Here is a 23,381-nt window from a genome sequence, read left to right on the forward strand (position 1 = left end):
TTTCAATCTACAAATCTTGAATCAAATTATGTATTTGAGGCACCTATTTTATTTGGCATCCATGGCATTATATTGTGACAGAGTTTGAGTTAACAATAAGTTGGGTACATGTCGGTTTAAGTACCAAATTGACAGCGTCAACTGCCCCCAAATCTATCTTGTTCGAAGGAGGTGGACGATAGTAATAATTGTAGAGGGAAATAGAGAAGCCCATGTATAGAATACTGTGGCTCCTGCTGCTTCCCAATCTGGTGTCTCAAGTCCAAAGTGTTAAATGCACAACAAACCAATCTGTTCATGTTCCACACGAGTGGCATGAGCCAGGTGACCTGGTCATAGGTGCAATGGCATCTCATATCTATTACACAATCGCCAAGTTATCCTTCAAGCAACACCCTTTTCAAACCTTAATTGGCAGCCCAATGTAAGTAATTGGTACTTAATGTTATTTTATTTATTGTTTATACATTATATCTGACTGAAGAAAACTTTGATTGATTTGGCAGGGAAATAGCATTAGAACTTTAGTTTTTAAATGAATTGGGAAAAAAATTATTAGGAATCTCCATGTACATTTGCTATGCACATATGGTCTGTTAACATTAAGTGCTTTTTTAATCCAATGCTGTAAAGACAGAGTGAAAAGAGAGTAGGAGAAAGGGAAAGGGAATAGAATTTTTTTTTAAAAAAGATAGCCCTTCTACATACAGCCAAGAAGTGAGGTACTCAGTTTTGCTTATGATACCAAAATGTTCAGGACAGAAAGAACAAGCAAGGATTGTAAAGAGCTCCAAAATGATCTCTTCAAACTGGGTGCATGGGCATTGCAATGGCAAACCCAATTCACTGTAAGCGAGTGTAAAGTGATGGATCTAAAATAGTAATTTCACTTCTATGCTCATGGGGTCTCAACTGGTTGTAAGAAATCATCAATGAGATGGTGTGGTCCAATAGATAGTTTTATGAAGATGTCAAGGAAGTGTGCAGCAGCTGTAGAGAACACTGATATATATTTTTAAGAAACAGCAGTGTCTGAATATTGTCTTAAAAAAACCAAATAAACCTTGCTGGCTGTGCTGTCTCATTGTTGGCAGATTAATCTCTCATATATAGGTTATGTACACTGTTTAATTTTTACCGTGAAATGGTAACTCACTTCATTTGCAGGGTGACGACCAAGTTTTACCAGCACATGCTGGCCTTGGTATTTGCTGTTGATGAGATCAATCAGAATCCCAGGATATTGCCCAATGTCTCTCTTGGGTTCCACATCTATGATAGCTATTTGGATTCAAGAATGACATACCGAACTACTTTGGACCTGCTCTTTAAATCACATCACTCTCTTCCCAACTACAACTGTGTTATCCAGAATAATGTAATAGGAGTCATTGGGGGACTTGGCTCTGATACTACCTGGTGCATGGCAAATGTGCTAGGCCTTTACAAGATTCCACAGGTAGATTATGGGTTTTGGAAAATGGAGATTTTGTACCATAATTCACTGTTTCCTTGCAGTAGGAATCTACTAATTCATAAATATGGAGTGTTAAATTGGAAGAAGGAAAAGGGGCTGTAATATGTGGATGCATTTGGGATGGGAGCAGCATAGTATGCATATCCAACAATGTGTGTAAGAAGGGTGATGTGTATTTAATAGATTTAATGGAAGATTGTTGCAAAGGTGCCAGGTTTGTAAATGAGGCACCTAGATGGGTCCATATTACCTCAATCCTGAAAGGAGTGCACTTGCCTACCTGTGAGCTACCAATCTCAATTTATGGCATTGATGTACAAAGGCATAAATAACTCGGGACATATTAACTAAGAATGTTCCTATGAAAGTCCCTTCCTGGGGAAGTATGATGTTATTCAGCACTGTTCACTTTCAGAGGCTAATTACAAACACTGTTTTCTTGTTCTTGTTCTTGCATTTGGCATTTCAGAGAGAGAGAGATAGGGGTGCCAGTATTATGCTGTTGCTGCATTGCTGGATTTCATTACAGTTGTTTTGAGTTTTGCTGAAAATGGTTGGTATGGTATTTTTGTATTTTAGTTGTATTTTATATGACGTGGTTTATTGTGGCCAGAGAACAATAACATATATAATCTTATGGGTATCTTCAGGATTTCCGAATACAGTGGTACCTCAGGTTACAGACGCTTCAGGTTACAGACTCTGCTAGCCTGGAAATAGTACCTGGGGTTAAGAACTTTGCTTCAGGATGAGAACAGAAATTGTGCGGCAGCAGTGGAAGGCCCCATTAGCTAAAGTGGTATCTCACGTTAAGAACAGTTTCAGGTTAAGAACGGACCTCCAGAACGAATTAAGTTCTTAACCAGAGGTACCACTGTAGATCTTCCTGGATGAGCTCTTAGTAGATGGAGTATCAGCCTCTCTCTACAGTCACTATAAAGGTTACAGAGCAAAAGAACATGATCAACAGTTTCTGTTGCTCCACCTCCACCTTGGAATTTGGCTCAATCCACATAGCAGTACATTTAATTGAACAATGATGAATGCTGTTCTCTATCAATGTGTACAAGCATGAAGCTGTAGTGATGCCATAACAATATTAACAATACTAAATATCTACAGAAAGAATTGAGCCAGGTTCTCTGTGGCCTTTATATATAAATTGAGGTTGCTGCTCTCCCTAAATTAAGCACATTTCGGGTATATAGGATTTCTATTTATATTCAAAGAAATTGGAATAGCACGAGTTCTTGTTTCCATTTGGAAAGTGTTGGCTTTTCTCTTTTTCAGATTTCAAATGGCTCATTTGAACCACCCACAAATGATCAAACCAAGTTCCCTTCCTTTTACCGCATGGTCCCCAATGAAGGCCTTCAGTATCAGGGAATTATCCAGTTACTTCTGCATTTCAGGTGGAAATGGGTTGGGCTCATCACTCCAGCTAATGATGCTGGAGAGTGCTTCTTACAGACCATTGAACCAATGCTTTTCAAGAATGGAATCTGTTCAGAATTCACAGAGCGAGTTGAACCAAATATGCGTTATTCTGATAACATGGTAGAAATGATGGGTGAAAAAAGGGTTCTGTTACCAAATTTCATGAAGAGCAAAGCCAACGCAGTTCTTATATATGGAGACAGTCTATCTATTATATGGTTGTCAAGTGCTATAAAGGCAATGGAGGTAACTCAGCTACTATTTTCTCCTAAGAAGTCACGTGTAGGAAAAGTATGGATTACAACAGCCCAAATTGATTTCATATTATATGTCCTTCAAAAATATGTTGGCATTAATACACAAATGTTCCATGGTGCTATCTCCTTTGCGATTCACTCCAAGGAGATTCACGGCTTTCAAGACTTTCTTCAGGAGATACATCCTCATTGGACAGACACAGATGGTTTTATCAAAGATTTCTGGGAACATGCATTCGATTGCTTATTTTCAAACGCCAGTGTCTTAAAAGAAATACATGTTGCATGTAGTGGAGAGGAAATGCTGGAGAGCCTTCCTGCACCAGTTTTTGAAATGAGCATGACTGGTCACAGCTACAGTATCTATAATGCTGTCTATGCTTTGGCACATACCTTGAATAGCGTGCACTTGGCTGGAGCTGTCCGCAAAGAAAGAGATGCTGGGGGGAGACTTGCCCTGCAATATGTAGAACCTTGGCAGGTAGGGTTTCCTGTTACAAAGTGTTCATTTTGCAAATTGTCTAGTGTTGTGTGCTGTGCTGATTTGTTATGTGAGCTAGTGTTTAATTATAAGTAAAGAAATAAAAAAATAAAGCTAAAAATAAACCTTAAGGAATGTTATTGTCACAAATGTGGGAAGTAGGATATTTTTAAAAATACATATACCGAATGGAAAAAATTGACAAGTGGGATGCCACAGGATACTGTCCTGGGCCTGTTGTTGTTCAACATCTTTATAAATGACTTGGACAAAGGAGGATGCTCATCAAATTTGCAGATGACACCTATCTGGGAGGGTAGCTAATGCTACAGAAGACACAATCAAGAGTAAATGTGCTCTTAACAGATTGAAGAACTGGGCCCAAACTAACAAAATGAGTTTCAACAGGGGCAAATATAAGGTTATGCACTTTGGCAGGAAGAACCAGCTGCACAAATATAAGATGGGGGACACCTGTACATGTGAAAAGGATCTAGGAATATTATGGACCACAAGGATAACATGAATCAACTGTGTGGTGCAGCAAAAAAAAAAAAAACCTGACGCTATTCTAGGCTACATCAGCAGGTGTATAGGGAAGAAATGGTACCACTCTATTCTGTCTTGGTCAAACCACACCTGGAGTACTGTGTCCAGTTCAAATAAACACATTTCCAGTTCATGTCTTCCAGCCACAAGTTCAGCACCTTCTCTGCCTTCACCAAAGCCTTGTCCTGCACCTTGCTGTCATCTTTGCAGTCAGTGCTGGACTTGCTGACACACAGCCCCATGGATCTCCTTCTCATGCACCTTGATGGCATGGATACTGGATTTGCTGTGGCCAAATTTGCATACCCCCAGCACACACAGACATGCCGTCCCACAAGCAGTCAAGTGCAGCTAACATCTCTTCCAGTGTAGGAACCACCTTCCGCTTCTTTGGTTTCTCAGCAGCTAATGGTGATGACAATGATGGCTTGTGTTTGGGGACTATTCTGCAGTCTGAAGTTCTGCCAAGCACCTTCTCCATATTACAAACCCCTCAGTTGTCTCTCCAACTCCTTAGCAAGTCTCTCCTCCAATTGCCCTCACCAACTCCCTCTTGCACACTCTATACTCCTCTGTTGCCACTACACACACACACACAGACACTCAGGCCTTTCTAGCCTCTGCATATCACCCTCTTGAATTGCATCTTCAGCACTCCAACCTCCTCCATTGTCTCCAAACCCCTACGGAAGTCTCTCTGACTTCCTCCGATGACTCCCCAACCACCTCTTCTGCACCCAAACACCATTAGGAAAGCTGCTAAGGACTGCTGGCCATTTTTTCCTGCTCTCTGACTCACTCACTCACTCCCCGCTTCATTCCATTTTCTTATTTTTTTCCCATGTGCACACCATTTTAAAACAAATATTTTTTGCCAGACACATGAAGCTGCAAGTGTGTATGTTAAATAAGTGTAAGTGGGAGTTAACAGGTATTAATTCTTAAAGTACAGGTAAGTAACAGCAGCTATCCAAAGAGTTAGAGTTACCTACGACTGTCCCAAAAATTCAACTGCCAGAAGTTAGACCATTTTTTTTTTTTGGAGGGCGGTGTGCATGGCGCTATCAGAAATCCTAACCATATTTGAGTGGGGGGTGTGTGTAGAATTTTTTAAAGAAATGTGTATGCCTACTAATTTCCCCACTTGGTTTATGTCGCGGTCACTCTGACCTGCACATCACCCCCGGACGTTTGACGGTCTATTGGTGATGTGCCTACGACAAACAAATACGTTCAGTCACTCACACACCTCAGACCAGGATATCTTAAAATAAAACAAGATAGTTTATTTGAATGTTCTTATGCGTATTGGTTACTGTACAAAGCTTAAACGGTTTCAAATAACAGATGGTTCCTATACCGGCCTAATACCTCTAAATCTGAATTACCGGCCTATTACCTCTAAATATAACTACTAATATTTATCACTAATCTCATCACACTCTATCCTGTCTGTCTATCTCCCTGTTTAACAACCACCTCAATAGTAACCAGTTCTTATCTTCACACCAACTCTAACCTGACTGACTTCAACCAACAACTCCCTTCAACAACCACTGACTCCAGGGTTGGGGTTTTTATATTCCCCCAGAGCCCTCCCCCTTGGGTTCTTAGGGTTCTAACAGGGTTAACCCTCTACAGCCTGGCTAATTTTTAAACTGATCGCCACAGTTTCTCTTAACAGCATGAATTTGTCAAGTGAAGTGCTTGTCAAACTGTCTCAAATTATACCCTTGCAACATTCTGTAGTTTGTCAGTGCCTGTTGGAGTGTTCATGGAAATGCTTTATAGACCTTCCAATTCTCTTTCCACCTAGCTCCACTCATTCCTGCAGAGAATCTCATTCAACAACAGTGCTGGGGATGAAATCACATTAAATGAACACGGAGAATTAACAGCTGGCTTCGATATTACAAATTTGGTCACTTTCCGAAATGGATCATATGTCAGGGTCAAAGTGGGGAGGTTGGATCCTCAGGCCCCTCCTGGCAAAGAGCTCACCATTAATGCGGACAGAATCAAATGGCACAGGCGCTTCACTAAGGTATGGAAATAAATGCACAGTGGCTGAAATGCCATAATAAGTGGTAACCCACAAAATGGGTAGCAACAAAAGCACTTCACACGTTATTAACTTTGATATTCACTATTAAAATATAGGCATAAAAAAGAGGATTCCCTATCTAGATGGATAGTACTTGGTTGGATGGATGGTTGTATGGTTGGTTGTATGGTTGTATGGTTGGATGGATGGTTGGTTGTATGGTTGTATGGTTGTATGGATGGTTGTATGGTTGGATGGTTGGATGGATGGTTGGATGGTGGGATGGTTGGATGGTGGGATGGTGGGATGGTGGAATGGTGGGATGGTGGGATGGTGGGATGGTTGGGATGGTGGGATGGTTGGATGGCTGGGTGGCTGGATGGCTGGATGGTTGGCATCCGTCTGTCTCAGAAGACAATGGAGAAGTGCACCTTTGCGGCTGAGGTCAAACTTTTGGAAGGTTACAGCACCAGCTGTGGCTGTAGAGACCAATGTGGGTGAGATATTCTATTTGAATGACTTTTCCTGTATGTTAGCACCTTCAGCTTCTGAGGCCCTCTTTCTTGGTCTGCTGTTTTGTTGGTGGCACTTTTCTTGCACATGATATTATATTGCATGTAATACTGACATTATAAGCCATCAAGGAGAAAAGATCATCCTTTAAGAAATGCTGTAAGGTCTACCAATACATGAACAGGTGACCCACAATACCAAAAAGAGCAACATGCACAGAAAACATCTCACACAAATGAGGACCAATGACTACCAGAGAGTCTACAATTGTCCAGCATTCTTGCTTGTGAAATTCCTGAAGCAAAGGCTAAGCTAGCTGTATCATTGTTTGGGCTGAGAATGAACATTATAATCTTCTTGAGTTTGTATGATTCTAAGTTCAGGATATATACATCTTGAGACAGTTGTAGCTGGTGAATAAGCCGTCTTTGGCACCAAAAAGAAACGTAGAAACTCCTGCTTCAGAATGAGTGCAACCCCTCCCATAACAAGTTTTGCACATAAAAGTTTTGCAGCTTGGCCCCATAACCATGGGTGCCCAGGGCTGTGGGTGTTGTGCAGTGTGAATAGCCCTGGCACCAAATTTTGTGGGTGCCCAGCCCCTTCAAGGGGAATTTTGTGGGTGCTGAGGCCCCCAGGGATTTGGCACCTATGTTCCCAAGCATGGGAAACACCCACCCAAAGTACTTCTCTCTTATAAGGATTCAACCCCCATCCAATCCATCACTGTCTCCAAACACCTGGCCAGTACCTTCACCACCTCCTCTCATTTCCAATGGAGTGGAAAGAAAAAGCTGCACATCACCAGCCTACAGATGACACTGTGTTCCAGATCCTAGGATATGATTCTGAAGAGTTTCATACAGATGATAAATGGAACAAAACACAGAATGGGCCCTAAAGGGACACCAAAACCCAAAAGTCGTGGAGTGGTTCCCTAGTACTTGTTTCTCAGAGTGACCCTGCAGGTAGGAACAGAACCACTGTAACGGGGTACCTTTAATTCCCATCTCCTTGAGTCACAACAAAGAGCATATATAAAATCCTTATAAAGAAAATGCAGTTAGGTTGTGAGGTGAGACTAGACTGAATTCTGGTGCAGCTGTAAGGGTGGATGGTCTAGGTATGAATGTTACAGTTTTCTTGAGTTTGTATAATGCTTAGAGGAGCAGCTCTTTACCGCACCGTATGTGACATCTGTGCGCATATGGAAGATATATTTCACACTATTAGTCCTCGTATTTACTGTTAAATCACCTGATATTGGATACTTCCACCTGGTCTAGGGCGGGGCCTGGAAGGCCTCATAAGGAACTGCTGCCGCTGCTCTGCTGCTGGTGCTGCCCAGGACTCTCTCCTGCTGTGAGTGCCCACAGGCCCTGTCCCTGCCTCCTTCCACCTGGTCTAGGGCGGGGCCTGGAAGGCCTCATAAAGGACTGCTGCCGCTGCTCTGCTGCTGGTGCTGCCCAGGGGAACTTGAAACAGCACAGAGTTCTTTTTAAAATGCTTTTTAAAGAATTTTTTATGTTTTTATCTTCTTTGGGGTGGTAGGTGGGAGGGATTTTTAGTTGGGTGTGGGAATCTGTTAAATTTTAGTGTATTTGTAATTTTTATTGTTTTTGGTTTTATTGTTTTATTGTGTTTGGGGTGGTAGGTGGGAGGGATTTTTAGTTGGGTGTGGGAATCTGTTAAATTTTAGTGTATTTGTAATTTTTATTGTTTTTGGTTTTATTGTTTTATTGTCTTTTTTGTGTTCTTCTTTTGTTGCGTTCTTTGCTGTTTTTTACAGAGGTTTTATTTTGTTTTTAAGGGGAGGGGTCAGGGCTGCCCGGGAGGGGGTCCCAGCAAGCAAAATGGCTGGGGCAGATTCCACAGGGGGGGGGTGCACTGGAACAACCGATCTCAGTGGTCACGGGTAGGAGGAGGAGTTACGCTAAGACCAGACCATGTCATTACCGAGGAGGCAGACTTAGTCGTTGTCTGAGGACTATCCCTGCCTCCAGGTCTGGTCCTGACTGGACGGATATTGGAATAGGCAAGGGATACCCACATGACCTGAAGGTGCTGCTGTGCAATGCCAGGTCGATGATGAATAAGACCACCGCCATTCATGACCTGATTGTGGATGGAGGATTTGACCTGGCATGTGTGACAGAGACCTGGTTGGAGGAAGCCGATGGGCCCGTTCTTGGCGCTGCTTGCCCACCAGGTTTCTCTTATGCACAGCAACCCAGGCCATCTGGGCGGGGAGGGGGGGTTGCAGTGATTTTTAGGAAGTCATTAGTTTGCACCAGGCGTCCTATTGGGAAGACCCAGTTCTCTGAGTGCATGTTCTGGAAGTTGGGCAATAGAGGCAGTACAGGATTCCTTTTGGTGTACCGACCTCCCCGCTGCACCAAGGATTCCCTGCCCGAGCTGCTTCAGGTCGTGTCGGATGTGCTCCTGGAGACACCTAGCTTGGTTGTCTTAGGGGATTTTAACATCCATGCCGACACGACCTTACAAGGAGCCGCTCGGGACTTCGTGGAAAGCATGGCCACCATGGGGCTGTCCCTGAATAAGTCTGGCCCAACTCATAGCCGCGGACATGCCTTGGACTTGGTGTTTACCTCTATGGATGTTGGTGATCTGACATTAAGTAAAAGTGAAACAAAAGAAGTGCCATGGTCAGATCACTTTCTGGTGCAACTGGACTTCTCCGCAACCCTTCCCCTCTGCAGGGAGGTGGGACCGATTCGGATGGTCCGCCCCCGCTACTTAATGGATCCAATTGGCTTCCAAAGAGTGGTAGGGGATGTTTTATCCCATGTCGATAGCCTTTCAGCTGATTCCCTGGTGGCCCGCTGGAATGCGGAGTTAACCAGCGCTATTGACTGTCTGGCTCCGAAGCGCCCTCTCAGATTGCATGGAGCCCGGACAGCCCCGTGGTTTTCCCCGGCGCTGAGGGCAATGAAACAGTCGTTGAGACGGCTAGAGCGCCGGTGGCGGAAAACTCATTTTGAATCAGACCGGACACGGGCTAGAGCTCAACTTCGAGCCTACCAAGTGGCAATGGCGACGGCGAAGAGGACCTTCTTCACCGTCTCCATCGCATCTGCAGAAAACAGCAGCAGGAGACTCTTCCAGGTGGTTCGCAATTTAGCGGAACCACCTGCTCCATCCGGGCCCAGTACGGGCCACATGATCTCCTGCAATGATTTTGCAAAGTTTTTTGCAGATAAAGTCGCTCAGATTCGGGAAGAGGTAGACTCCACCGTGGGAGCAGGGCCAGGGCGGGGGAGTGCTAGAGTCCTGTCTAGTCAAGTTCTGTGGGATCAATTTCAATCTGTTACCTCCGAGGATGTGGACAGGCTGCTTAGACGAATGAAACCAACCACCTGTCTCCTTGATCCTTGCCCATCCTGGCTTATAAAAGCTAGCCAGGAAGGGCTGGGCGATGGGCTTCGCGGGTTGGTAAATGCTTCTCTCCATGAGGGAGCCTTCCCAGACCCGCTGAAAGAGGCGGTTATTAAACCGCTTCTTAAAAAACCATCTTTAGATCCGGCCATTATGGCCAACTATCGCCCAGTCTCAAATCTTCCATTCTTGGGCAAGGTGATTGAGCGGAACAACTCCAGGCACGCCTGGAAGAAGCGGACCATTTGGATCCCTTCCAGTCAGGATTCAGGCCTCATCATGGGACTGAAACTGCCTTGGTCGCACTGGTCGATGATCTCCGGCGGGCTAGGGACAAAGGTAAGAGCTGTTTCCTTGTTCTGCTGGATCTCTCAGCGGCTTTTGACACCATCGACCATAACATCCTTCTGGACCGTCTAGAGGGCTTGGGAGCTGGGGGCACTGTCATGCAGTGGTTCCGCTCCTTCCTCCTGGGCCGTGTTCAGAAAGTGGTGGTGGGGGATGAGTGTTCAGACCCCTGGGCTCTCACTTGTGGGGTGCCTCAGGGTTCTGTCCTCTCCCCCATGCTTTTTAACATCTATATGCAGCCACTGGGAGAGATCATCAGGGGGTTTGGGCTGGGTGTCCATCAGTATGCTGATGATACCCAGCTCTACCTCTCTTTTAAATCAGAACCAGTGAAGGCGGTGAAGGTCCTGTGTGAGTGCTTGGAGGCGGTTGGAGGATGGATGGCGGCTAACAGATTGAGATTGAATCCTGACAAGACAGAAGTACTGTTTGTGGGGGACAGGAGGCGGGCGGGTGTGGAGGACTCTCTGGTCCTGAATGGGGTAACTGTGCCCCTGAAAGACCAGGTGCGCAGCCTGGGAGTCATTTTAGACTCACAGCTGTCCATGGAGGCACAGGTCAACTCCGTGTCCAGGGCAGCTGTTTATCAGCTCCATCTGGTACGCAGGCTGAGTCCCTACCTGCCCACTGACTGTCTCTCCAGAGTGGTGCATGCTCTAGTTATCTCTCGCTTGGACTACTGCAATGCGCTCTACATGGGGCTACCTTTGAAGGTGACCCGGAAACTACAACTAATCCAGAATGCGGCAGCTAGACTGGTGACTGGGAGCGGCCGCCGAGATCACATAACACCGGTCCTAAAAGACCTACATTGGCTCCCAGTACGTTTCCGAGCACAATTCAAAGTGTTGGTGTTGACCTTTAAAGCCCTAAACAGCCTCGGTCCGGTATACCTGAAGGAGCGTCTCCACCCCCATCGTTCTGCCCGGACACTGAGGTCCAGCTCCGAGGGCCTTCTGGCGGTTCCCTCATTACGAGAAGCCAAGTTACAGGGAACCAGGCAGAGGGCCTTCTCGGTAGTGGCACCCACCCTGTGGAATGCCCTCCCACTAGAGGTCAAAGAGAACAATTACCAGACCTTTAGAAGGCATCTCAAGGCAGCCCTGTTTAGGGAAGCTTTTAATGTTTGATGGATTTCTGTATTTTAGAATTTCTGTTTTGTTGGAAGCCGCCCAGAGTGGCTGGGGGAACCCGGCCAGATGGGCGGGGTATAAATAATAAATTATTATTATTATTACTAGATAAATCCCCAAAACGTTTATCTCTACCTACCTCTTTGGATAGGTGCCACCCCCTTCAATATGTAATGACATCTGCCATTCTGGATACGGGAAGAAAAAGAAGGAGGGGAAGAAGTTTTGCTGCTATGATTGTGATCCATGTCCAGAAGGAATGATCTCAAATGAGAAAGGTGGACAATGTCATCTTAAGACAATACCAAACAATGCAATTTATTTTAGTAAGATCTGGGTTCTTCAGCAATTTTGTTGTCATTAATCTGCTGGAGGAGGGAAGGCTTAAAATATGGCGTTCTGTGTTTTCTCATTGTTTATAGATAACATCAATATAATTTTATCTTTAAAACATCTTGAAGAAAATATTTTAAAATGTGAGGTAATATATTTTACCTCCAACTTCTATAAAGTCTTGGGGGGATAGAAGCGGTATTTTCTCCTCTAAGAACAAGGTTGTTTGAGGAGAGGGTGAAAGTCTCATTAGACTCACTTTTCTGGGCCCCAGAGATTTCAGCTGTAATGTACTCTTCATTTTTCTATGGAGTATATGATTTTAGGAAAAGGGAGGGAGGGGTTTTCCTTCATGGGGAAAAAAAATCCAGATTGAATACATGAGCTTTATTTTTTCTTAATCTAAGGCAGTGGTTCCCAATTGGTGGTCTGTGAACCCCCATGGGGTCACATAACCAACACAGAGTATCTGTGGCACCATATGCACAATAAAAACTACTAGAGATATACCAAAAAATTCAAAAGTAGGGGGTCCATGTCTGACTTTTGAAAAACAGAGGGTCCACAGTACTTAGCTAATTAGGAACCGCTGATCTAGGGCAAAAGCATTTGGGCTGGAAGTTTTGAAACATTTTGAAATGAAAAACATAATGCTGAGGAATGGTTGCTTCAAATTGTCATGCATTGTTTGTTTGTTTTCAGAAATGGAAACATGTGTCAGTTGCCCAGCAGATCAATATCCAAACAAAGACCAGAATCTATGCATTCCTAAGATACCAAACTTCTTAGCTTTTGATGAAACGTTGGCCATTGTTTCAGCTACCTCGGCACTTTTATTCTCTCTGATCACAATTCTGGTGCTCAGCATCTTCATTAAGCATCGGGATACAGCCATCGTCAAAGCCAACAACAGAAACCTCACCTATATTCTCCTCATCTCCCTCTTCCTGTGTTTCCTCTGCTCTTTGTTGTTCATTGGAAAACCTAATAAGGTGACGTGCCTTCTCCGACAAAACACTTTTGGCATTGTCTTCTCTGTGGCCCTCTCCACCATCTTAGCCAAAACCATACTGGTGGTTTTGGCATTCATGGCTACCAAACCAGGATCCAGTATCAGGAGATGGGTAGGCAAAGAACTGACTTATTCCATAGTCTTTTCCTCCTCTATGGTTCAAGTAGGAATCTGTGCCTTCTGGCTTGGAGCCTCTCCTCCTTTCCCAGATTTGGACATGCACTCAATGAATGAAGAAATTGTAGTGTTATGTAATGAAGGATCAGTTCCCATGTTCTATTGTGTTTTGGGCTACATGGGCTTCATGGCCACTGTCAGTTTCACTGTGGCCTTCTTAGCCAGGAAGTTGCCTGGCAGTTTCAATGAAGCCAAGTTCATCACCTTCAGCATGCTAGTCTTCTGCAGTGTTTGGTTCTCTTTTATTCCCACATACTTGAGCACCAGAGGGAAATACATGGTGGCTGTGGAGATCTTCTCCATCTTGGCTTCCAGTGCTGGCCTATTGGGTTGCATCTTTTCCCCTAAATGCTACATTATTGTGGTGAGACCTGACCTGAACAACAGAGAGCAGCTGACACAAAAAAGGTATAAATGACAGAATAATTTGTGGTTCTGTTGGATCAGGCTATGTGGATTTGCTTGTGGGTATCATTTTCCCTGTATCTTTCTCAGCAGGAAATTACCAGAAATTTTTATTCCCCTCCCTACCTTCTCCTGCATCTCTATAGGTGTCCCACATTTCTGCTCAAGGGGCTCTGTCTTTCCTGGGCAAGTCTGGGGAGAACATAGGTAGTTGCAGAGAGAGGAGAGGGAGAGAAACACAGGACTATTGCCTAATACTGAGAGCAGTTGCCTATCTAGAAGGATTGTTCATTGGATTTGGCAGTCCTGAGCCAAGTTCGGTCTATTTGGAAGGAGTATGGGATCAGTCAAGACGAATTGGAGCAGCTATGGATTACCTCAGATGCCCTGGATTAAGTTAGATGTGCTGGTTAACTTAGATGCCCCAGAATTGTCTGTAGTTGTCTGCCAGTGAATCAAGCAGGAAGTGTACACAGGCATCAGGCTGGAAAACTTTGACATGGTCTAGCCCTAACTGGACTCTGGATGTGTCTTCCCAGGAAAATGTAGGAGACTCAATGCTTGATTCTGCTTCTCACCTGATGCCCCACCCCACAGCAACCCTGCCTTCATGCAACAGCTATTAAGGAGAGAGAGAGGGGTCCTGTATCGTGCTTAATCAATAACAGCTTCCCCACAAATAAGTTGTTTGCAAAGGGCCACCCTTCAGAATTGAAACACCTCCTCAGCTCTCAATCCTGAATAGGAAAGAGATGCAAACTCTCCCCCACCCATCCCCCTCCCAGCCATATGTTTAATTAAAGCTTTTCCCACAAATTAAGCATTAGGTCAGTTCTTGAACTAAATCAGGACTAGATCTGAGATAGTGCCAGAGGAGTTTCCTCAGGCCTTGCTGAGTGATCATGGTGTGTGGCTGGCAACTGGCTCAGGAGATGGGAGAGTTGAAATGTTCCCATCAATCCTCTTCGCCAGCCAGACCTCATTGGTATTGGATAATTTGTCTGAATTATTCTGATTGCAGATTCTATCTATGTCAATAAATATAACATGTTACCAGTGTTTCTTGTCTTGAGTTTTCTTGGGCAAACGACACTGTGTTAATTACTAAGCTTACCATGCCCCCTACATAATCAAATTATTTTAAGAAATGAATGACAATTTCATGGGGACAGTAGTTCTATTAAATCATGGGTCATGTTTTGTGTGGTGCATTTTGAAGCCTCTTTATGTATTCATTTATATTATTCATAACATCTTGACGATCACCGACCCCCACTGAGCCTCAATAACAAATTGAAGCAGAGCATTTAAAAATACTCCAAACTGGAAATCACATGGTCACTCCATGAGAAATTCTAGGTGCAAAAACACTCCTCTAACTCATTTTAAAACAGGGACATCAACATTTCTAGAATCTCATACCTGGATTGACAGAGGGCTGGGAAGGAGAAAGGAAATGACTCACCTTGCCATAGATACTGCTCCAGGCTCAGAGGGGTCTAATACTTGACAAAGCCTTGACAGTTAAAGATCACACCAGACACGAGGCCCAAACCTTCCTTACACCAAGGGTTTACAATCTGTGGCCCTCCAGATGTTGCAGGACCACAGGTTCCATCAGCTTGCAATTGACCTTCATGGATCAATGCCTTGTCGTGGCGAAGGGGCTTGAATAACTCAGAGAAGCTATGAGCTATGCCATGCAGGGCCACCCAAGATGGACAGGTCATAGTGGAGAGTTTTGACTAAACGTGATCCACCTGGAGAAGGAACTGGCAAGCCACTCCAGTATCCCTGCCAAGAAAACTCCATGGACAAAGACAACAGGCATATAAAAGTTATGACGCTGGAAGATGAGCCCCTCAGGTCGGAAGGCGTCCAACATGCTACTGAGGAAGAGCGGAGGACAAGTACAAGTAGATTCAGAGCTGATGAAGCGGCTGGGCCAAAGCCGAAAGGACGCTCAGTTGCGGATATGCCTGGAAGCGAAAGGAAAGTCCGATGCTGTAAAGAAAAATATTGCATAGGAACCTGGAATGTAAGAACCATGAATAGAGGTAAGCTGGATGTGGTCAAAAATGAGATGACAAGAATAAATATCGACATCCTGGGCATCAGTGAACTAAAATGGAAGGGAATGGGTGAATTCAGTTCGGGTGACTATCATATCTACTACTGTGGGCAAGAATCCTGTAGAAGAAATGGAGTGGCCCTCATAGTCAACAAAAGAGTGGCAAAAGCTGTGATGGGATGCAATCTCAAAAATGACAGAATGATCTCGATACGAATCCAAGGCAGACCTTTTAACATCACAGTAATCCAAGTTTATGCACCAACTACCGGTGCTGAAGAAAGTGAAATTGACCAATTCTATGAAGACCTACAACACCTTCTAGAAATGACACCAAAGAAGGATGTTCTTCTCATTACAGGGGATTGGAATGCTAAAGTAGGAAATCAAGAGATAAAAGGAACAACTGGCAAGTTTGGCCTTGGAGTTCAAAATGAAGCAGGGCAAAGGCTAATAGAGTTCTGTCAAGAGAACAAGCTGGTCATCACAAACACTCTCTTCCAACAACACAAGAGACGACTCTACACATGGATATCACCAAATGGGCAGCATCGAAATCAGATTGATTATATTCTCTGCAGCCAAAGATGGAGAAGCTCTATACAGTCAGCAAAAACAAGACCTGGAGCTGACTGTAACTCAGATCATCAGCTTCTTATAGCAAAATTCCAGCTTAAACTGAAGAAAGTAGGAAAAACCACTGGGCCAGTAAGATACAATCTGAATCAAATCCCTTATGAATACACAGTGGAAGTGAGGAACAGGTTTAAGGATTTAGATTTGGTGGACAGAGTGCCTGAAGAACTATGGATGGAGGCTCGTAACATTATACAGGAGGCAGCAACGAAAACCATCCCAAGGAAAAGGAAATGCAAGAAAGCAAAATGGCTGTCCAACGAGGCCTTACAAATAGCGGAGGAGAGGAGGCAAGCAAAATGCAAGGGAGATAGGGAAAGATACAGGAAACTGAATGCAGATTTCCAAAAAACAGCAAGGAGAGACAAGAGGGTCTTCTTAAATGAGCAATGCAAAGAAATAGAGGAAAACAATAGAATGGGGAAAACCAGAGATCTGTTCAAGAAAATTGGAGATATGAAAGGAACATTTCGTACAAAGATTACCATAATCAAGGACAAAAGTGGTAAGGACCTAACAGAAGCAGAAGACATCAAGAAGAGGTGGCAAGAATACACAGAGGAATTATACCAGAAAGATATGGAGGTCTCGTACACCCCAGGTAGTGTGGTTGCTGACCTTGAGCCAGACATCTTGGAGAGTGAAGTCAAATGGGCCTTAGAAAGCACTGCTAATAACAAGGCCAGTGGAAGTGATGATATTCCAGCTGAACTATTTAAAATTTTAAAAGATGATGCTGTTAAGGTGCTACACCCAATATGCCAGCAAGTTTGGAAAACTCAGCAATGGCCAGAGGATTGGAGAAGATCAGTCTACATCCCAATTCCAAAGAAGGGCAGTGCCAAAGAATGCTCCAACTACCGCACAATTGCCCTCATTTCACACGCTAGCAAGGTTATGCTTAAAATTCTACAAGGCAGGCTTAGGCAGTATGTGGACCGAGAACTCCCAGAAGTGCAAGCTGGATTTCGAAAGGGCAGAGGAACCAGAGACCAAATAGCAAACATGCGCTGGATTATGGAGAAAGCTAGAGAGTTCCAGAAAAACGTCTACTTCTGCTTCATTGACTATGCAAAAGCCTTTGACTGTGTCGACCACAGCAAACTATGGCAAGTTCTTAAAGAAATGGGAGTGCCTGATCACCTCATCTGTCTCCTGAGAAATCTCTATGTGGGACAAGAAGCTACAGTTAGAACTGGATATGGAACAACGGATTGGTTCAAAATTGGGAAAGGAGTACGACCGACAAGGTTGTATATTGTCTCCCTGCTTATTTAACTTATATGCAGAATTCATCATGCGAAAGGCTGGACTAGATGAATCCCAAGCAGGAATTAAGATTGCCGGAAGAAATATCAACAACCTCAGATATGCAGATGACACAACCTTGATGGCAGAAAGCGAGGAGGAATTAAAGAACCTTTTAATGAGGGTGAAAGAGGAGAGCGCAAAATATGGTCTGAAGCTCAACATCAAAAAAACCAAGATCATGGCCACTGGTCCCATCACCTCCTGGCAAATAGAAGGGGAAGAAATGGAGGCAGTGAGAGATTTTACTTTCTTGGGCTCCTTGATCACTGCAGATGGTGACAGCAGTCACGAAATTAAAAGACGCCTGCTTCTTGGGAGAAAAGCAATGACAAACCTAGACAGCATCTTAAAAAGCAGAGACATCACCTTGCCGACAAAGGTCCGTATAGTTAAAGCTATGGTTTTCCCAGTAGTGATGTATGGAAGTGAGAGCTGGACCATAAAGAAGGCTGATCGCCGAAGAATTGATGCTTTTGAATTATGGTGCTGGAGGAGACTCTTGAGAGTCCCATGGACTGCTAGAAGATCAAACCTATCCATTCTTAAGGAAATCAGCCCTGAGTGCTCCCTGGAAGGACAGATCGTGAAGCTGAGGCTCCAATACTTTGGCCACCTCATGAGAAGAGAAGAATCCTTGGAAAAGACCCTGATGTTGGGAAAGATTGAGGGCACTAGGAGAAGGGGATGACAGAGGACAAGATGGTTGGACAGTGTTCTCGAAGCTACGAACATGAGTTTGACCAAACTACGGGAGGCAGTGGAAGACAGGAGTGCCTGGCGTGCTATGGTCCATGGGGTCACGAAGAGTCGGACACGACTAAACGACTAAACAACAACAATCAAGGATGGTAGAAGCTATAGTCCAGAAACATCTGGGATGGTGCAACATTGCCTATCACTGCCTTACACAGGTGGGCCACCCTGACAGCCTTCAGAATTATCACTTCATTCCAGAGTAAGAGGGATGGCACAGACGTTCCCAAGCATGCCACTCTGCTTCAAACAATATATGTGTGCTCTTTCAAAAGTAGCTAGACTGTATCATCCAGGGTCCCAGGGCCGTCTTGAGCAGATCGCGCGCCCTGGTGCTGAGGGGCGGAGATCGCTCCGCCGCCCGCCCCACCCTCGCAGGGCGCAATTGGTTTCCGCGCGACTTTGCCGCGCGGCGCCCTCCTTTCCAGGCTGGCGCCCAGCTTACCAGCCACGCGCCATGGTGCGCTGCGCCACCGGGGGTCTATGAAGAGCCGGCCCTGCAGGGTCCCTATATGGTTTGAACCCTTTCCATCCTTGTTCCCAAGATCCAGTAAGTGTCACAGAGTGTAGCTTCTCTATCCGTAGGAAATTAGACAAGTGGGGAAAGGATGAGGTTGGCTTATCTCTAAAAAATATTTTGCCCAATATGGGGCTTGAACTCATGACTCTGAGGGTATGCTGTATCAACTGAGTTTTTAGATGATGCCAGAGAGGTTCCCATGCATGCCAAATTGCTTCAAACAGTACATATATGTTGTTTCTAAAGTGTCTAAACTGCATTAGTCAGGGCCCGTACATTTGGATATGGTTAGGAATCTCTCCTGCATTGTACCCAAGATCTAGTTAGTGGGGTGGATAGCAGTGTCTGATCAGGGTCACCTAGTTGAAAGAGTGTATGAGACCCCAGCAAGGTATTATAGGAAGAGGTGGTGTTTTGTTTTGTTTTGTTTTGGGTGGTTTTTTTATAGTTATGGGTGTCCTGCATTAGCAAGCAGATTGGGCAAGATGGCCTTAGAGCAGGCGTCGGCAATCTTTTTTGCCCCTGTGCCGGAGGATTCCCATGGACTATCGTCTGTGGGCTGGACATGGGCTGCACAGGCGCAGAAACGATTTCTGGTGGCGCTGCGGACATTTTGGAAATGGGCAGCCAGCACCGGAAATCGCTTCTGCGCAGCCACGGACATGCACAGAAGCGATTTCTGGCGCTGCGGACATTTTGGAAATGGGCAGCACAGCACCAGAAATCGCTTCGTAGACACGATTTTTGGCGCTGCTCAGCGAGTCCCCGTGCCGCGCTGCGCCGGTTTACCACAGTGCGTGGGGAACTTGCCGAGTGGGCAGCTCGGTTCACGGGCGGCCTGTGGGCCGGATAAACAGCCTCCATGCCATGGGCCGGAGGTTGCCGATGCCTGCCTTAGAGATGCCTTCCTAACCTTTGATTCTGTGATGTGACAGATATGTTTACTTCAGCAGTTCTCCTACTGGTGATGCAACGTAAAGTCCAACAACATTGCATAAGTGATTATCTCCCCTGTAATTAATAAAATTATTATAATCAATTCACCTGGGAAAGCTCCAGAAGGCAAAATGGGGGGGGGGGATAAATGAAAACTTAAATATGAAATGATTTAAAGTACCCTGGTGTTCCATAGAGAGCTAAGGTAAGGGAGGAGAGGTGAGGCCAGGCTCTGTTATTTCAAAGAGTTTTGCTTTTCATTGCATTGATTAGATCTCAAATCATGATATTTTATATAGCATTTTATCAAATTTTTGACATTATTGAAGTTAATGAAAAGGTTGATACAGGTCTGTTTAAGTACTGAATTGCCAGAGTTGGCTGCCATCAAATCCATCCTGTTCAAGTCAGGCTGATGATAGTAACAATATTGTAGAGAAGCAAAGGAGAGTCTATGTGTAGAAGGATATTTGTTATCAGGATGTTGTTGCTGCTGCTTCTCCTGCTGCTTCCCAATATGGTGCCCAAAGTGCACATTGTTGTTTGCCTCAGAAATAATCCTGTGCATATTCCACATGAGTGGTATGAACAAGGTGACCTTATCATTGGTGGGATAGCATCTCATATCTTTTACATGTATCCCAAGCTTTCCTTCAATAGGCACCCTTCTCAGGTCTTTATTGATCTCCCAATGTAAGTAAAACGCCCTTAACATTATTTTATGTGTTCTTTATACATTGATATCTGACAGAAAAGTACTTTGACTGCTTTGGGGAAAAGTTTTAGATTTTAAAAAACCAAAAACAAATGGAAATTTTATATAAGAAATATCCATGCACATACCGTAGGCCAGGGGTGGCCACCTCCCAAGAGACTCTGATCTACTCACAGAGTTAAAAACTGGGAGTGATCTACCCCCTTTTGGGGGATTCAGGTCAAAGCTGTTGAGTTTTTTTAAGGAAGGGAAGCCCTGTTTTTTGGGGTTTAGGCCAAACTTGTTGAGCTTCTTTTAGGAGGGAGGGAGGCCCATTTTTGTTTAGGGCTTCAGGTCATAGTTCAGCTTTTTTTAGGGAGGAGGAAAATTTTGGGTGAGCTTTTTTTAGGGGTGCCAGTGATCTACCACAGACATCCAGTGATCTACTGGTAGATCACAATCTACCTGTTGGACGTGCCTGCCGTAGGCTATGCCTAAACTGTTAATTAGACATCAGAAAACATTCACCTTCACCAATTCTGGAAAGAGAAAGAGAAAGGAGAGTAGGTGGGTAAGATAATATAAGAACTGCTCTCCAACATACAGCCAAGCAGTTAGCCAGTCGTGTTTGCTGATGATTCTAAAATGTTTAGTTATTAAAAAAATAACACAGATTGCAAAGCACTCCAGAATAATCTCTGCATACTGGTTGCATGAGCAGTAAAATGGCAAAGGTAATTCAATTTAAGCAAGTGTAAAGTGAGGCTTATTCCGGGCGAAAAATATATTATTTTACTTATATACCTGAACTAGTGGTGAATGACCAGGAATGACTCCTTGGGTCATAGCAAATAACACAGTGAAAATGTGGACACAGTGTGCAGCTGTGCTACAATTCCATTCTAGCAAACATCACTTAAGGAACTGCCAATATCATAATGCAGTTAAACTAATCTATGGCGTGAGCACACTATGTACGGTTCTGGTTAATTCACCTAAGAAGGGATGGTGTAGAGCTGGAAAAAGCTTAATAATGAGGACCTTCTTCATGTGCCTCCTCCATGAGAGGTCTGGAGGGTGCCAAAAGAACAATGGGGTTTTTTTGCAGTAGCTCCCCACTTATGGAATTCTCTCCTCAGCTGCCACCTTCGTTACATATCTTTAGGCACAAGGCAAAAACTCTTCTCCCAGGCCGTTGGCTAATTGAACAATCTATGCCATTTTAAACTGGGGGGCATTGTTTTTAGCTGGTACTATGCTATATACTTTGTGTGGTTTTTTTATCCATGTGATCCTCAGATGAAGGGTGATTAATAAATTATTATTATTATTATTATTATTATTATTATTATTATTATTATTAATGACTAAACTGATGGGCTGTACCCTCTCCTTTCAGTTCAATATTTTATGCTCTGTTTAATTCTCCCATAAAACAGTAACTCACTTCATTTGCAGGGTGATGACAAAGTTGTACCAACACATTCTGGCCTTGGTGTTTGCCATTGATGAGATCAACGAGAATCCCAAGGTGTTGCCCAATGTCACTCTTGGGTTCCACATCTATGATAGCTATTATGATTCAAAGATGACCTACCGAACAACTCTGGACCTGCTCTTTAAATCGCGTTACTTTCTCCCCAACTACATATGTAGCATCCAGAAAAATGTAGTAGGAGTCATTGGGGGACTTGGCTCTGAGACTTCTTTGTGCATAGCAGACATCTTAGGTCTTTACAAGATTCCACAGGTAGAATATGGGAATAAAAATAATAAAAATAATGAAATTTCACACAATAATAAACTCTCCCCCTCTCCTTCCACTAGAAACCTGTTGATGCATGAATATGGACTGGTAAAATGGGAAGAATAAAAGAGACTGCAATATATAAATATATTAGGGAGGTATAATGTGGGTGTCAAGCAATGTGTGTGAGAAGGGCAATGTTCCAAAGAATGTGTGTTCAATGCATGTAATGTAAGATTGCTTGAAAATTTCCAAGTATTGGTGGCAATGGAAAGATGAAATATAGAAAACAGACTTCCCTGGGTGGCAAGATCCAGGTTTGGGGTAAGTACATAGCTGCCAAGTTTTCGCTTTTCTCGCGAGGAAGCCTATTCAGCATAAGGGAAAATCCCTGTAAAAAAGGGATAACTTGGCAGCTATGGGTAAGTACTCTTTGATGAGAGAATCCCAGTAGACATTTAAAACCACAAAACATGCTGTCCAGTAAAGCACAGAAATATAAGCTGTTAGACCTTTAAAATATGTCATTGTGAGTTCCAGAATTTCCCCCTTTCCCCCCTGCATAGAAAAAGACCTCACATTTGTTAAATTAAACATGGTTTACTTATAAACTCTCTGAAGGTCAGGTTTGTGTTCTTTTCCATACAACAGTCAGAAAACACAGGCTTAGTTACAGTTGTGAAAGTTTGTAACTTGGTATGGCCTGTTAGAGTCACCTGGTGTGAGCTTGGAGTCACCAGCTCAGACCTCTCTACATGCTAAGCTTCTCTGGTAGACTGAAGGACAACAATAGGCTTGATTACTATCCTCCCAAGATGAGGGAGTGACCCAGCTAAGCCTGGCAGCACAGCTTACTCTATGATATTAACTCCTCCATGCACAGTATGCATTTGTGGGTAATTGTCTATTTGTTTGGTTGTGAGTCGTTTGGGGTTGCCCCGGGCAAGGAAAAGCAACTGACAAATTTAATAAATAATAATAAAACTAAGGATGTCTCTCCCTGAGAATAATGAAATTCACTTCCTGGGGCAAGTATGACGTTATTCAGAATTGTTGGCTTTCTGAGGTTAATTGAAAACACTGTTTTGTGCCGTTCTGCTGCATTATTTGATTTCGTCTTAGTTGCTTTTAATTTTTGCGGGGAATGATGG

General features: G+C 44.0%; 1 protein-coding gene across 1 annotated transcript; it reads left to right on the forward strand.

The window, feature by feature from the left end:
• Positions 1–1,144: 1,144 nt before the first annotated feature.
• LOC118078241 (vomeronasal type-2 receptor 26-like) lies at positions 1,145–22,992 on the forward strand. The gene is made up of 7 exons (XM_060281310.1): positions 1,145–1,459; positions 2,768–3,160; positions 6,018–6,245; positions 11,787–11,913; positions 12,671–13,565; positions 21,942–22,233; positions 22,852–22,992. The coding sequence occupies exons 1-7, from the start codon at positions 1,145–1,147 to the stop codon at positions 22,990–22,992; spliced, it is 2,391 nt and encodes a 796-aa protein (XP_060137293.1).
• The last annotated feature ends 389 nt before the right edge of the window (positions 22,993–23,381 follow it).

The sequence above is a fragment of the Zootoca vivipara genome, chromosome 13 (assembly GCF_963506605.1).
Source record: "Zootoca vivipara chromosome 13, rZooViv1.1, whole genome shotgun sequence".
NCBI classification, from domain to species: domain Eukaryota; kingdom Metazoa; phylum Chordata; class Lepidosauria; order Squamata; family Lacertidae; genus Zootoca; species Zootoca vivipara.